The sequence below is a fragment of the Amphiprion ocellaris genome, chromosome 10 (genome assembly GCF_022539595.1).
Source record: "Amphiprion ocellaris isolate individual 3 ecotype Okinawa chromosome 10, ASM2253959v1, whole genome shotgun sequence".
Classification (NCBI taxonomy): Eukaryota; Metazoa; Chordata; class Actinopteri; family Pomacentridae; genus Amphiprion; species Amphiprion ocellaris.
This window is the reverse complement of record NC_072775.1, coordinates 14725250-14741436: the sequence shown is the minus strand read 5'-3', so window position 1 is coordinate 14741436 and position 16187 is coordinate 14725250. Positions and strand designations below refer to the sequence as shown.

Below are 16187 nucleotides of genomic sequence, written 5' to 3'. Positions count from 1 at the left end.
TTTAATAATCTGTTATCAGTCAGACCCCTGGCAAACTTACTTTCAGTTGTTTTTAGTGGAAGTCACAAATAAAGGAGCTCTTGGTTTTTCCCGGTGTTAGTGTGAAAAGCTGCTGTTTCAACACAGAACATTCACATGCATCCACAAACCTCTCAGCACTCAAACACCCACAGACAGGAGGCCGGCTGGACCGAGGCTCGGCGGCGTCCTCAGACCCACGAGTCGGGGAGTCGCTGAACTTGTTGGTCCGGTTTGAAGGCCTCCATGTGGTCCAGTAGAAGTCCACGTAGTCGGTGTTGGCTTTGAACCGCAGTGACTGGCTGCCATCAGGTGGACCGGCTCGTCCTCGTAGGGCTCCTCCTGTAGCCTTGAGGGAACCACAGGAACATTCAGTAGCTGTTGGAGTTCTTCCTGTCAGGCTCGTGGTAGAACGGCTCTGAAGAATCTTGTACTTGTCTTATCTGGAACAATCTAACAGCCTAAACTGTTAACAGTGGTGTAAAGAAGCAAACACACAGGCATAGATTAGGACTCAAACTAGATTTATTTTAGAAAACAAATCAGCTTAGAGGCATTTGTTCACACATGTGGCTGAATAGGAGGCCGTCCAATCAGATTTGAGGTCTTCACTCTGTAGGTTGGTTGTTCGGTGAGACTCTTGGACCTCCATCAGCTGACGTGGATGTTTGATGGTCTTCCTCTCTAGTGCCAGATGATTCATCCATGAATTCAGCAGCTACAGACTGAAATGAAGCTCATGCTGCAGTTATTGAATTCCTGTTCCAGATCAAATGTTCAGAGCTCAACTTGAATGCAGCCGTCTGCTGTTTGATTGTTTTTCTCATTGTAGTCTTCAATAAAGTCTTTTTCCTCATGTCAGGATGTGGTGAGACTCTTTCTCAGTCTCTGCAGACGTCCCTCATTGTGCATCTCCAGAGAAGAAACAGAAAAACTGGTCACTGCTTCAGCATCACAAACGCTCTCCAGCATTGAGAGTGTTTTAGGAATTAATTCATTGTGTTGTGAACTTTGAAGGAGCAGAAACTTTACAGCTGCCAAAGATATGAGCTCCAATTCTGGATGTTTTAGGAAATGAAGTTCATCAAATGAACACTTGATTTTTGCTGATAACTCTCATTAAATTACTGAAGAAATCCAGCATAAAAACCTGTAAACTCTCAGGCAGCTTTTGTTAAAGTTTGTCTATAATTCTATCATCATGTTCTGGAACCAGGACTCTGCAGAAGTTCCTTCAATCAGATACTTGTGTGTTTCTATTTAAGGCCTCAGGTTTGAACGTACAGCAGAGGATTAGAAAGGAGTGATTTTAATATTTAAATCAGTCCAGTAAATGTTTGGCGTGAAAATTACTAAAATTTTGATTTAGATATATTTGTGTCAAATAATATTGTAGAGTCTCATTTAAATATATCCAAATGAGTTCAGTGTATTTACATTTTATAGAATATTTGATTTCTTAATCTCAATACTGTAGGGTCTGACCCTAAATACTATAATAATGTCAATTTAAATAATATTTTAGTGCAGAGTCATAAACTTTAATCAGCTAAACTTACATAATAAATATCACTGTACAATCTTAACCTGAACATTCATATTATTGAGGTAAATTTACATAAATCATGGTATTCTAGAGTCTTAACTGGAATATTTTTAACATTAATCTTTTTGTATTGTGCTGATAAACAACAATAACAAGACTTTCAGATAATATTTGTTGTCTGTGATTGTGAGATTAAATTCCTCCACATTCTGGAACTGGACTGAATTTCCCAAAATAGAAATATGGACAGAATTTAACACTCATGTATCCATGGCAACGCTAACGTTTCTGCTTCTTACCAAAGTTCACAACACAAGTAAAGATTTTAATGTAAAACTTCATGGATGACTGCTGACCACAAGTATTCTGATCAATACTTCATGATCAATATCAGGACAGATGTTACAACTCCAGCTGTTGCATTAGACTGCAGTTATTCAGAGAAATTAAAACATCACATTCCTCATAAAAACTAGATGGGACTTTTATGAAATAAAGTGCTGGTGAATAAACAGTGTAAAAAGTGCAAAGCAGCTCCATTAAATCAGGAGATGTGACACTTCCACAGCATGGATCACCATCTGCTGTGTTGATTCATAGCTGAATGTCACAATGAACTGAGATAGAAAAGCTGCTTTGAGCTGCAACATTACGGTCTGACAATCCAACACCATCACAGTTTTCATCTGGTTGTTTTGTTCCAACATGCTGTGAAGTTGTTTTTACCTGAATCAATGCAGAGATTCTATTTCCAACCAAGACTGGAATAAAAATTAAAATGTTATGAGGTTATTAATGCAACTAAATCCTTTCAGATGGAAGGATTTACTTCTAAGTTCTAATTCAAGTTTCAGTTGGAGCACATTGCATTCACAAAGAAAAACAGCGAAACCTTCATAGCAACATTTAATAAACCTAAAGCTTCCCTGTTGGCACATTGGTGGAGTTTGTTACTGAGCATCTGAACCTTAAATCCAGTGAGACGACCATCTTCAGTCGAGGCCAGTCAGAGAACTTCAAGACCTTCCATCAGCTGGACCAGATGTGGCATCATCTCCCTCTGAACATCTGGATGACAGGAGAAAAGACAGAAATCAAACACAGATCACAGAAATACAATTTATTCACTTTCATCATTTTATAAAAGTAGCATGAACTTTATTAAAACTTGACAATATCAGTAATGAAAGTAAATGTTTTTATCTCGTGTTGAAGCTAAATTTAAAGTCAATTTTAATGACAGTTTATCCTGAGAGGAGTGAGAATGGAGCTTTTCTTTCCTTTTTAGAATATTCCCTCAAAATATTCTGTTTATTATTGGCTTTAGAAGCCAATAAAAATCTGTATATGGATATGATTTTCTCTGATGGGACCACTATGGAAGCTGTAGTAACAATTAACTATCCTTTGATAGGAAAGACTGGATCTTCATTCAGGTGGATTAAAAAAAAAACGCTCTCCCTTTACAAAAAAAAAATAAAAAACTGCATACAATAAAGTAAATCTCTTATGCACTGCACACATACTACACTTTTGTATAACTCTGGATGTCAGAGTAAAGGCAGACAGATCCACCAATCAGCCACAACATTCTGACCACTGACAGCTGAAGAGAACAACATCCATCATCTTGTTCTAATGCAACGTTCTGCTGGGAAACCTTGACGTTCATGTGGATGTTTGACATGTACCACCACCTAAACACTGCAGGACAAACAACCCCCTAGTCTCCATGGCAACAGCAGTCCTTGATGCCAGCTGGCATCCTCAGCAGGACAAACAAAAACTGCTCAGGAGTGGTCCGAGGAACACGACAGAGCTAAGCTGTTCACCTGAGTTCCACACTCCCCACATCCAGATCTGATGGAGCATCTGTGGGATGGTCCAGGATCAGCCTGGTCTAGGTAGGACCCACCCTGCAACCCACAGGATCCACAGAATCCACAGGACATCCCCAGAGGTTCTGATGAACCACTGGGTCAGAGGAGTTTTAGCAGCATGAAGGGACCAACACAGTATTAGTCAGGTGGTCATAATGTTATACTGTTATATTGTCATGCTGATTATATGATCAGTAAATGTTACCATCAATTATAACATCCACATTGATCAGGAAAAAAAACTATCAGTTCATTCAGAAACTGTGGGGTTAAACCTAAAAACACAGACCTCAACAGCAGTTTGTTTCAAAGCAGAACACCAACCGGTTTTCACTAAAGAAGCTTTCAAAGCAACAATTAAATGACAGTTTTGTTCTCATTAAGTTCAGAGTCAGCCAAAATAATGCACACACATCAGGAAAACAAAAACTTTTATAAATATTTCATTTGTATAAGTACTTCTATACATATAGATACCTCTTTCTAAGTTTGATCAAATCACGATAACTCTGTGTCCTGTTGTACGATGTTTTCCCAACAGATGGCATTACCCTCATGAATGGAGCATCAACAAGTGACATCTACAACACAACAGAAATGTCTGGAAGCCAGTGGCCACCACTTTGAGCACCTCTTGTAATTGTAGAGGCCAAAGATAACTTGTATTAATCTCGTGATGTCTGAATAAATTTGGTATTGAAATATTTATGCAAGTTTTTCTTTTCCTGATGTGTGTAAACATTATTTTGGCTGACTCTGTATAATGGGTTTCTGACAGGTCACCAGGCAACATCTTTTTAGAATAATGACAAATATACCTGCATTCTACAGGAGTGATTTTACTCATGTGCAGGTAAAGATGTGTGAGGAGCTTAGAGATGACAGGAGCAGGAGTCATCCTCACTAATTCAGCTTCCACCTAGAAACAGAAAGACCACAAAGAAACACACTGATATACTCTCAAACGTTCAACCTCACAGCCTCAAAATATCTGTTTAGGACGTGTTGTGTTTCTAAATTCTGCTGAAAGCACTGACAGACATTCTCTTACAAGGTTGTGTAAAAAGCAGCCTGTCCTCTGAGCTACTGAGAAATCTTCCTGAACAAAGTTTCTACGTATAAATCGGCTCAACAAAAAACTAAAGCCTCAGTCACAGTTAACAGGTATCGCATATTATAAAGAAGTTTCTTTGTTAACTCACACTTTCTGCTTCAACCTCACATAAAAAGGGGAGTTTAACTCATCAGGTGACTGAAAATGAACGGCTTGTGCATTTCTAGATCCAAAAGTAGGATGTTTCAACTCATGTTTTACTACAAATACATGCAGTAATAAACAAATACAATGGCTGGTTGTTAGTTCACTATTAATGTCATTTTATATACTGGATTGAACTTGTGCAGTGGAAGAGAGAAGGAATTTAATGAAATTATGGAGATTCAGAGAGGTTGTAATGTTGCGCAATGTTAAGTTAAGCACGGTTTAATTCAAACCAGCTGAATGTTAAACTTCAGTGCAGCTCAACGGGTTTCAGTTAACCTTAAAGTAAAATAACTTTTTTAAAAGCTAAAATACACAGCAGAGAAATACAGGTTGAGAAGTTCATTCTAATAATGACAGCTGGGGCAGCAACTAACACAGGTGTTCAGCGGTAAGTTAGCCACCTGCGTTAATTAGCCCGCGAGCTAACTTAGCCGCTTAGCTAGCTAACGCGTCCGGACCAACTGCTCAAACACGACAAAACACAACTCTTCACAAGTCGCTGACTTAACGTACAACAAAATAACGCTACAGGTTAGAAGTATTTATCTTCTTACCGTGTTTTACTCCGAAAACAAGGTCAACAGCAGCCAGAGATGCTACCAGACGTGCCCACTATAGATATACACAGACTAGTTACGCTAGTGCGCTGTCTTCTATATTATCTATGGTCTGACGAATCACTGCTCTCTGGCTCCGCCCTCTGAGAATCTTGTTGTCGTTTGGCTCCACATTTGCTGATGACCACTTCCGGTCTCAGAAAATGAAAAAAACTGACCTCTTTTCGTTCCTGTCTCTTACTGATTTTTTTTTTTTGTTATTCTCAATATAAAATGAAAATCAAAGCATTTTTAAAATTTCGTACATCCCTTTTTGATCATGAAAAGGAAAAACGCCTTGTATTTTAATTTTAATTTTTGTATTTTTAAACGAAGATCGAATAACCACTCATTTTTTGTTTTTCAATACCCGTTTCAGAACAGAATATCCAATTGCCAGATAAATACACGGACCGGACCTAAATGTCTCCATGTTAATGTTCTTTATTTTGTACAATAATAAATAGAACACTGGATTGTGGCTATTTTTGTTATTCAAGAATTGGAGAAAGATATCTTGAGCCAGCTGGGTGTAATGCTGTTTGATTAAATTATATTTGCCTCAACCTTTATCAGCACTCACTGTGAATGTCTTATCTGAGGTCTTTCTGTGTCTCTAAACTTGCAAACTCTAAACACATGCACCTATTCACAGGTCATACTGGTGTAACGGTGTCCCCAGCTGGTGATGTCATTGTACCTTATGTGCAGTGCTGCAGTTGTCCCACTGATAAGAGATGAACCCTGGATTTAGGTGAGCTGTCACACAAGACAGCGACACAAATTATCACATGATACACTGGTCAGCCGTCCATGGTTCAAAAAATCATTGTCCTGGATGCCAAAGTGTGTCGTCATCATCATGGGAAATCAAAATTTGGTGTGTTGAGTCCTGTAGCTACTGCTGAGAACACAGAGGTCATGACCTTGGATGTTTTTTTCTCAGATATTATGGACTAAGGTGGACTTGTATTGCATTTTATGTATACACGTCTTGTAAAACACATCACAAAGATACAAGATCAGGCTTGGGGTGGCCTCAAAGTCTGTATGCTTCGTCATCTGGTGACCATAGGTGTTTTTCACTATGCTAAAGCATCACCTTGCTTCCCTCACATCTCCTTCTTTCTTCTCATCTTCTCTCAGTGAGGGTGTAGGAGAAAGAGGCAAGAACAGGGGAGTCAAAGCTGCCCTTCGGTACAAAGAAGCAGCATCAAGTGACACCAGTTAATTACAACATGGCCAACATCTACTAAGGCGCAGCATTAGCACATCACAACACCTGATTGAACATTTCAGGATACATCTTTTTCTTATTCTAAGCTCCTCCAGAAGCATCCTCATTCCACGTTCCTCGTCTCCTCTAGTTGCATTTAAAGAGCCCCTTCACCTTAAAGCTACAGTTTACAGATGGCAGTCTCAAAAACATAGACTCTTTTCATACAAAACGAACCCAAGGAACCAGTCCTGTTAGCTTATAATTCAGTTTCTGGTTTGAACCTTCCATTCTGCTGTCGAGTTTTGCAGTGAGAGCAGAGTCGAAGGTGAGCTGGTGTGCTAGAGTGGCAGTAAGCAGAGGGTGGAGAGAGGCAGAGAATTAATAGACATTGTAGCAGAAGCAACAGATTAGAGTTACATTTGGGCAATTTAACCTTCATGTTGTCCTGCGGGTCAAATCAACCCACTTTAAAGTTTGGAAATGTGGAAAAAAATATATTTTCACAGTGAAACTTCTGATGTCCACATTTTCAACATTTTGGGGAAATTTTTGAACATTTTTTGGTGGAAAAAAATGTTTAAAAAAAATGTTTCTTTAAGAACTTTCACAAAAAAATCAACCAAAATCCAGTGAAATTCATTGGATTTTGGTCGATTTTTTTGTGAATGTTCTTAAAGAAAATATTCCAAGTTTTACTGGTATATAAGTAATCACTTTAGATATTTTTAGGATTTTTTTGGAAGATTTTCACTCATTTTTTGAAAATATTTAGAAGAATTTTTTTGTCAAATTTGGGGGATTTAAAAAAAAATAAAACTTTTAAGGGAAACTTTTAAGGAATTATTGGAATTTTCTTTCTGAAGGTTTTGTAAATTTTCAGAAACTTGGGGAATTTTTTTGCTGAATTTTTGTATTTTTTTCAGACAGGGAAACAATATTTTGTGGTGCCCATAAATGAGGACAGCAGGAGGGTTAAAGGCAACGAGACATTATTTTTATGGAAGAACTTAAAGATATATGTACGTAACTTTGATGCACTGAGATTTCTCTTCAGGGATTTAATCCATAACTGAAGAGGACCTTTAAGGACCGAAGGATGAAGGACATGAGGAAGCATAAATCAGCATAATGAAGAACCAAGTTGTGAGCAGTCCAGAGTTCAGTTTAATACAATGTCATGAACTGACTAAGCCATTACCATGCTGTAAAAAATTGACATTTTAAAAGCTTTCAGCTATAGTATTTTTTAACAATTTACTGTTATTTTAAAGATTTTTTTCCTATTTTTTCTTAAATTATAGACAACTAGTAAATCGCAGAAAAAAAGCTATTTAAGTGCATAATCATAAAAAATAAGGCCAAAATTATAAATAAGGTCCACATCCAAATTCTGTATTTTTATAAATGGTAATTTGATCTTACACGTCAGACCATAAAATGACACTATGTTTACACTATTTAATATTTTTTTGTAATTTTACAAATATTTGCTATAATTTAAAAGAAACTTATGTATACGAAAGACTGAAAAATAGCAAACGTATTTTTAACAGCTATCTTGCAGATTTTCCCCATTTTGGTAAAAACATCTGCATTTTTTACTAATAGTAAGTCATTATTTTACTGTATTAAATCAGCGATATTTGCCTTTATTATCAATTTAATTATTTGTTTATTTTACAGTTTTTAAACATTACAGTATTTCATAGTTTTTAACATTTTTTCTGGCACCCTTGCTACAAGCTGAACACTGAAGATCATCTGTTGGCGGTAATAAAAAACAACCAGACATGTCGTTGTTTGTTTTGTTCACTTTATTAAGAATGGAATACAACAGCAGGACAAAAAGTCATAAGAACACCAAAAAGTGGATGACCGATCAAATATCAAAGGGACCAAAGACAAAAAAAATAGTGACATTCTACCCATCATGTAAATATAGCCGTGCAAAGATTGAAAGTATTTAGCGATTCAGATACAATCAAGTGGTTATCTCAAGAAAGTATTTTAAAATCCCACTCACACCATCTATGTCAGTGGGACGTGTCCGTTAGCTGATGGTGCTAATGGGGATGGGGGAGTCTATTTGATTGGACAAGGTCCAGCTATTGATCAGGATCAGCCAATAAAACACACCACGATATTTACAATACAGAGATTAGAGGCAATCAAATGATTAATTTTGTTACTGATTGATTGTTGGACTTACATACTGGTATAGAAAAATGATGTTACGTCGGCTCTCTGAAGTATAAGTAAAAAAAGAAAGCATATTCACTAGCAAATGAATCATAATAAATAGTAACATTACACAAACATAGCAAATATTAGAAAAAGAAGCATGTCAGTAGAATAAAACAGCTATTCAGGTGCTCTATGGAGAAAGTAACAGCTACAGTACACATACAAAAAGCTCAGGGTTAACAGGGACTGAACGCTATCTTGCATCAATTACGTCTGTGCTTTGTAAACAGAATACTAGGATGACAGTTTATTTTTCATGTAGAACAAGCAAACTTTTAGAAAAAAAAAGTGACTCTTCTCACCTCTCTAAGTTTCTGTTTTACATGCATACGCTCACACACACACACACACACACACACACACACACACACACACACACACACACACTCACACACACTGCTGTCAGCACGACAGACCAGCACAGGGTTTTAGTTTGTAGACGGGTGGAAACGTCAGGGATAGAAGGAATTAAGAGAGTTATAGTTAGTGTTCGCATGGACCTCAGTTAAAGGAAGCAGAGTGAAAAGAAAAGGAAGCATCCAAACACCCAAACTCAGAGACGTGGTCACGAAGAGATCATCGACTGTGTGTTAGAAGAAGATAACCTTATTTATCAGGAGGAGTGAAGCTAAGCAGAGAGCAATGGTTAGAAGCAAAACATGGAAGTGACGGGAACTACTGTCTTTCTGTATGGGCCATGGTTAGCACCTAGGCATTGCAGAAGTTGTATTATTTGGTTCAGTAGTAGCTGTGTGCGTCCTCTCTGGCCTTGTGTCCGTCTCCTCCGTGTCTCCTGTGGCCGCGGCGCTCGTGGTGCTGGTTGTGGTGATGACGTCGGTACCGGTGTGATCGCCGAGCTGCAGGAAAACCAATATGTTTATCTATACACACAACATACACAGCACACCTGGACCTGTGTAAGGATACTGTACCTCACAGTACGTTTTGCCTACTGGGTCATTCTGCCTTATTTCACCAAATACCCACAATTGACCATCTTCAATTTGACAGATTTTTTTGGTGTAGTGAATGTCGTTTGAGTTGACCATGTGTGGGTACCACTTTTCATAAAATCATCTGAAGCACTCTAAGTTAGAAAACCTTGATAATTCTTTTAGCCCAGCGACAGTGTTACATAACTCTAGAATTGTTTCACCATCATACCTGCTCAACGATTGTCCTAATATTGGCCATAATTGCAAACAATGTAATTTTGATATTTTTCTTCTCCTCTGAGTGGCACCATTTCTACATTTTGGTGCAAATCAGCCTCTCAGGGCGAACAATAAACATTTCATGGATGGTGGAAGATGGTGGTCGACAGAGAGCAGAAGTAGACAGAAACATTAAAATTTTTGACCAAATTTACATCAGCATATAATTGGTAATGTTGTGGCATTTTAAGATTGAACAAATGATAAAATTAGACAAATGGGATGTGTGAATCAAATTTAAGAGCTAACAAAGATAAGATTGGGAGACCTAGAGTATCAACTGAAGTTATGAGTGCATTAATAATCCTGTGGAAAGCGGCACCCAAACAGAAGCCCATATAAGGCAGAAGACAGGAAGTTCATGTCCTCTCTACATCTGCAATCATGAGTTGAAACCCAAGGCACGCTGAGCCAAGCAGAAATAACGCCAACCTAGCAGAAATAAAAAAGAGGAGGTGGTTAAACTTTTGAATACGATCACTTCATGTGCATCCTGATTGGGTCTTAGGCTGATGGGTTGTGGCCTTCCAGAACGGAAGAGGTGTGTTTAGAAGGAATTTGCATATAGGTATAAAAGACGATGTAACGCTTTGTGTAGTCAGTTAAAATCTCGAGATTTTGCTCATGTTTGTTCTTGCAGCCTCTGTATTGAATCAACATTATTCGCATCAGACTCTGAAGACTGTTTGAAGACTCTTTTCTTGAAAACTTTTTGAAAACTCCAAGTTTTGATCCAGAATTGACTTTTGACGACATGTTTGACAAAGTTGTCTGATCACCACTGGCTTTTAGTCGGCAGACTGAGTCACAACAGTTTGCATTATTTTATTAAAGAGGGTTGTACCATTGAAGATCATATGTATATATCCTACATAATATCAGCTACGACTCTAGCTACATCATTTCTCAAGTTATGGCACTTTCAACATTGCTCCACAGATTAGATGAAAAAAAAGCAAAAATCAACATGACTCCAATCCTCTCTATACATTTTTTTTTACCTGTGACCAAAAATTTTACACATTTTACTTAGTACCATACGCATGCATGGAAAAAAATCTAACAAATGTGAGATGGTCATGCAGATTTGGTAAAATGAGGTGGAATGACCCCACTGTGAATTAAATTCCTTCCACACTCTTTAACACTATGGTTAACACAATATCTTGCTATAGTCATTTCTATGCACTTGTCTCTGTCTTGAATTTATTTTAACATATTGTAAGGTATATTTTAGGAAGCTTAAGTTTCGATGTTTGAGTAATTTACAACATTTTTCTATATCTTATATAGATCTATATATATATCTTATTCTTTAAAATATTTAAATTGTGACCAACAAACGCACCAACTTCGTTAAGGCAACACCTCATTTACCTTAAAGATATGTTTAAATCTAATTTTTTTTATGCCTTTACTGCAATTTCTTATTGCTAATCAACAACATATCTGCAATAACCTCACATGAGCTGATACAGTATGTCAGAAGGGAGGATTTATATGCTGCACATCTTCTTTATGCCTTTATTAGTGAGTCAATAACAGAGGGATGACAGGAAATTAGATGAGAGAGAGACCATGAATCATCTTTAACATAACTCCCCGGCTGGTTGCCGTTCATTGTTGGCCACCAGGGTGCTCCTCGTTTGCTCTCCTCACTTTGATTTGACTGTAATTTCCGTGGTTAAAATAAATGAATCCTATTTTACTGCTGCACTAACGCTGTTGTAAGTTTCTGTGAACATCAAAAGACCAGAAATTAGGTAACACTTAAGCAGGAAAGGCAGCTAAAACTAATAATTATATACAAAGGCAGCCTGACAGGACTGTTGGAATTGTGGTAACTGGGGAGCAGGGTGTAGAAAAGACAGTAAAGATGTGATATTTAATTTTAAACTTGTAGCAATGACAGAATTATAATTATCGAGGCCCAAAGCCAACAAAATGGTGAATCAAAAACAATCACATCAATGAATAATACTAACGCCTCAGTGTTTTTTCTTCATTCATGATGCATGACACTAAAACTCACACTTTGTGCAGATGATCCGGGGTCGCTCCCAGCTGCCGTCGGCCCGGCAGCGTGCGGTGGGGATGTGGCGCTGGTAGAAGCCCTCAGAGCACTGGTAACGCACCACTGAATGGATGTCATAGTGAGATCTCCGCCGACCTATCAAATGGGCGTTCTCCACTGCAGGAGGGGTCCCACATAACACTGCCCGAGACAAAATGACAAAATCCACATTAAACCAGTCTACTTTTTCACATTTCATACTTCTGTTTCATACAAGAGTGTGTAAAAGATCTCCGTGCACCATTAGCAGGTGTGTTCTGCCTGCAGATGGCAGCCTTGTTGCTGCATGTGCTGACTGAAGGAGCTGTACGAGGCCCGAGGGAGGGAATGTGTCTCTGCAGCAGACGGGAACTACAGCCAAACCACGGAGCCATGAGACCACAGCCAGACAAACAAACACTCTCAAACTACTTCATCCCTCTCTCCCTGTCCTCTTTTATCTCCCTGCTTCCTTCTCTGACGCCTCCTGACCGTCCTCCATGTCTTCGCCGTGCTCTCTCTCCATCCTACAACATCTCTCAGCGTTCAGGCTGGCTTCGTCCCAGAGGAAAGGTGTGGGAGAGCATCATCAAGAAAACCTGGCAGGATGTCTCACAAAAATTTCAGATGATATTTGTGAACAGTGCAATAATTGGCAATAACTGCAACTTCAGTTCTGCTGGCTGGACAAGTGTAAGTAGTGGGGGCCAGAGGAGGAAGAGACGCCAGTAAGAGGAAGACAGAGATTGAGGTTGCCCTCAAAAATTGATACAGGTTTTAGTCTGAATCACAGTCTTCACTTAAGTTTGTTTTTGTTGCCAATTTTTGGAGCATCTGCTGCTCTGACCTTTTATGGGGAAAAAGAGCAAATGACGTGAAAGAGATACTGAACTCAACCTCTGATGTCTTGTGAGACAGAATCTTTTACACATGAAGAACTGCTGACGAACACTGATGACTAACAGGTTAACTCTCTGGTCAGTGGTAAAACCAAACTGTATGAAGACAGGAAAAATCTTGAACTGATGATGCAACATTGAAACGATGAGACAGCTTCTTGCCGGACTTGAATTTCTCAAAAAGAGAGCAAATATTAGTTATTAAAATTCTGCTAAAGGAACTGAATGTTTTCACCTTTTGTTAATAAAGCACTGCCATTTGTTTGGTTGTATTCAGCTCAGCAGTGTTTCAGTACCTGTGCCTTTCTTGCAGATGTAGGGCAGGTTGTAGTTGCAGGGCACGTCGTTCCACTTGCCGTCCTCATGGGCAATGGTCACCACACAGTCCTCGCCGCCTGCAAAGAAGTTATCCGGCTGGCTCTCCCTCCAGTTCTCATACACCTGCACGGCAAGAAACAACACAGTTCAGCTGCATCCGCTTTCATTCATCAGTCCTATCAATATGGAAGTCTTCACTCTTTTCATTTCTTTTTTATTAATCAAACCCAAAAATGCACACTGGTATTTTCACACTAAAGCAATTTAGAAGATTACCCACGAGAATTTTGCGCATTAACGAGGACACGGTTTTTATTTTAAATTAAAAGCTTTTTTTAAAAAAAGAAAAATTCCCCTTATGAGCGATGAGGTCCTACGTGAACACAAAATTGTCTGCCAACATATTCCACACAGGATTTCAGTTTTTATCTGAGCCACTGTTTTGATGCTTGTGTGAGTAGATCAGAGATCAGTCAGAACCTGGTTGATGGATTGCAGGGCTCATTACATCCGATCAAACCACACCAATGTTGGATTGGTGTTGTTGCTTTTTTTTAGCCGTAAGCGTCATCATTTGAAGGTTTTCGAGCCAGAATCACTGAAAACTGACCAGATCATTGCCATCAGTCCACTGAAAGTCCTCCTCCACTGTGCGATCATTCAGACCAATCCAGGCGTTGTCATGACCAAGACCTAGAATGAGCAGCAGCATAATTTGCTTTTAGTAAATTAACAAAGTCTTACACTGTATCAATCTATTCTTTGGTCTCTTTTCCTACATGGTTTAATTTGTGCATTATTTTGTCACTTCCCTCCTCTTCTTGTTTTCTCCTCTACAATCTCCATTCATTATACTGTAAATGAACAAATCACTACATTTATGCATACTTTTACTGTCATGCTTCAATTTTCTGCACCTTGTTTGCACTATATCACATTTATGCTTTTCTTTTACTTCCTTTTATGTTTTGTTTCTCACTCTGCAGACCTCCGTTGTGTTGGATGATATTTGAATTGTTTCGGGGGGTTTTCCTCTTCTTTTTTTCATGAAAATGTATAAAACTCAATAAAAACCAAATCAACAGAAACACAAACAGACACACGTACCGTTGATAAACTCCTGCTCAGTGCCTGAGGTGACACTGCTGAGATGAGCGCTGTGCTCTCTGCAGTCTTTCTCTGCGTCCTCCCAGGTGTGTCTGTGGGTGAAGTACCTGTGGGAAGACGCAGCGAAAGTGGAAAATACATATTTCATATATAATGCAGCGAGACAAGTTTAAATAGAACAGAGCAGTGCAATAAGTATGTCAGGGATAATGAAGAGTAATGCATGTAGATGAGTCACCTATGGCTGCAGGTAGCAATACTGGGACTCCACTTATTTTCACAGCGCAGTGAGTTTTGCATCAGTCCTACCTGTAGCAGTGGCCGTGGAACTTCCTCCAGCCATGTTCACAACCTTCGATGTCTGCAAAGAGGAGAGGAAGTGGGAGAAGTTGAATGAATTCTTCCTAAAATCATAGTTAAAGCCAGAGTAAGATTAAAATAAGTCTGTATAGGATGCGAGCAGAGAGGAAGCTGAAGTGTTCTGTCTCATTTGGCAAATAAAGACTAAAATATATGACTCTGGCATCTCGAGAAGCTAAATACACGAACTGTAATTATACAGGCTCGTTTTCAATTCACAGCACATGTGGCCCTCTCTCTGCACGATTGGTATTCATTAATAACACCAAGGTCTGTGGAATCATTTATAACTGCAAAGGTTAGATATTCATTAATCCTCATTACTACCAGTGCACGGCATACACACACGAACACACACTCGCATGAGGAGGAGAGATCTGGAGGTGGCTAAAGCTAAAGCCAGTGAGGTGATGAATCAGCATGTGTGTGTGTGTGTGTGTGTGTGTGTGTGGGTTACAGAGGGTGTATGGAGGGCAGTTAGTGCCACAGAGACACTCGTGAATCTTGCCTCTGTGTTTGTGTTTATTATTCACAATGCACATATTCATGAGATTAGATTGCCTCCCCTTTTTTGGCTGAGTTATGGACAGATGAGAGGCAAGTACCTCGGGGTTGATTGCTGCCCTACGCCTCGATGATTACCTTCAGATTTTATTTTTTTCTATATTAGATTGCCTGCATCAAACTATTTTACCTCCAGCCAGTTCAGTCCTCGCTTAGCCCGGTTTAAATTTAGAAACAAAGCTTCACATCTGCCAGCTCGATTTCCCTGACTGGTTTCTCTGCCTCCCCAGCCTTGATTCTGACTGATTCTTACCCACTTACTTATTTTACTTGAGCATGTAGGCTGGAAACAGGGAGAAGCTTTAGACCGAACTTGCCTGAATCAATTGTTTCCTCTGGCTTTTTCATGTTTTACAAAAATGTTCTCCAAGTTCTGCTTGTTTTTAGATTGTATACTGTCTTCTCTCTAGATCTCCTTGAACTTCATTAGAAGAACACTATTAGTGTTCTTCTAAACTGGATAAATCGGCTCTTTTTGGAATGTATTTGAAAGAAAAAACACAGTATTAACAACAAATGTTTATATTAGAGAACTGCAATGGGTTTTACCTTTGCTAAGGATGGGGAGTGGATGGTCAAAAAATAAACTGTGAGTCTCTGGTTAGCGTTTACCGGGAGAATACAGTTAATAAATGAGGTTGAAAAGACATTTAGACAAATTTCTCAGCTGCTAATTACAAAGATGAAAAAGATTTTGACTTTCTTGCAGCATCTGTGCAAAATTATTGATATACAGCACGGACAAATCTTTCACCTTTGTCAAAGCAACATCTCATTTAAAGATAAAGCACTTTTTATTGCATATATTAAATAAAATGTTATCAAGAATTGTGTTAAATTGGTACCTACTGCCCCAAGCTAACTAATTCTTATGAATGTAATTGTAATTTCACTGCACTGATAGG

The 16187-nt window shown here is 38.7% G+C and overlaps 1 protein-coding gene and 1 long non-coding RNA gene across 4 annotated transcripts in view; both read right to left on the bottom strand.

Moving 5' to 3' along the window:
* Positions 1-525: 525 nt before the first annotated feature.
* On the bottom strand, positions 526-4426 carry LOC129349855 (uncharacterized). Of its 3 annotated transcripts, none has more exons than XR_008603017.1 (2): positions 4263-4426; positions 526-2632 (listed from the first exon to the last, which is right to left on the bottom strand). It is a non-coding gene; the product is annotated as an uncharacterized LOC129349855 (long non-coding RNA). The 3 variants fall into 3 exon arrangements; XR_008603019.1 differs by having other exon boundaries at positions 526-930; XR_008603018.1 differs by lacking the exon at positions 4263-4426 and adding an exon at positions 3397-4249.
* A 3890-nt stretch (positions 4427-8316) lies between these two features.
* The window catches only part of LOC111572332 (neurocan core protein), a 49639-nt gene continuing 41768 nt past the window's right edge, over positions 8317-16187 (bottom strand). The window contains exons 15-20 of the mRNA XM_023275972.3: positions 14668-14719; positions 14359-14465; positions 13862-13944; positions 13230-13374; positions 12014-12196; positions 8317-9624 (exon numbers count right to left, since the gene is read on the bottom strand). Coding sequence (XP_023131740.1) covers positions 9506-9624; positions 12014-12196; positions 13230-13374; positions 13862-13944; positions 14359-14465; positions 14668-14719 — 689 coding nt within the window. The 3' untranslated portion in view covers positions 8317-9505. The remainder of the gene's footprint in view (positions 9625-12013; positions 12197-13229; positions 13375-13861; positions 13945-14358; positions 14466-14667; positions 14720-16187) is intronic.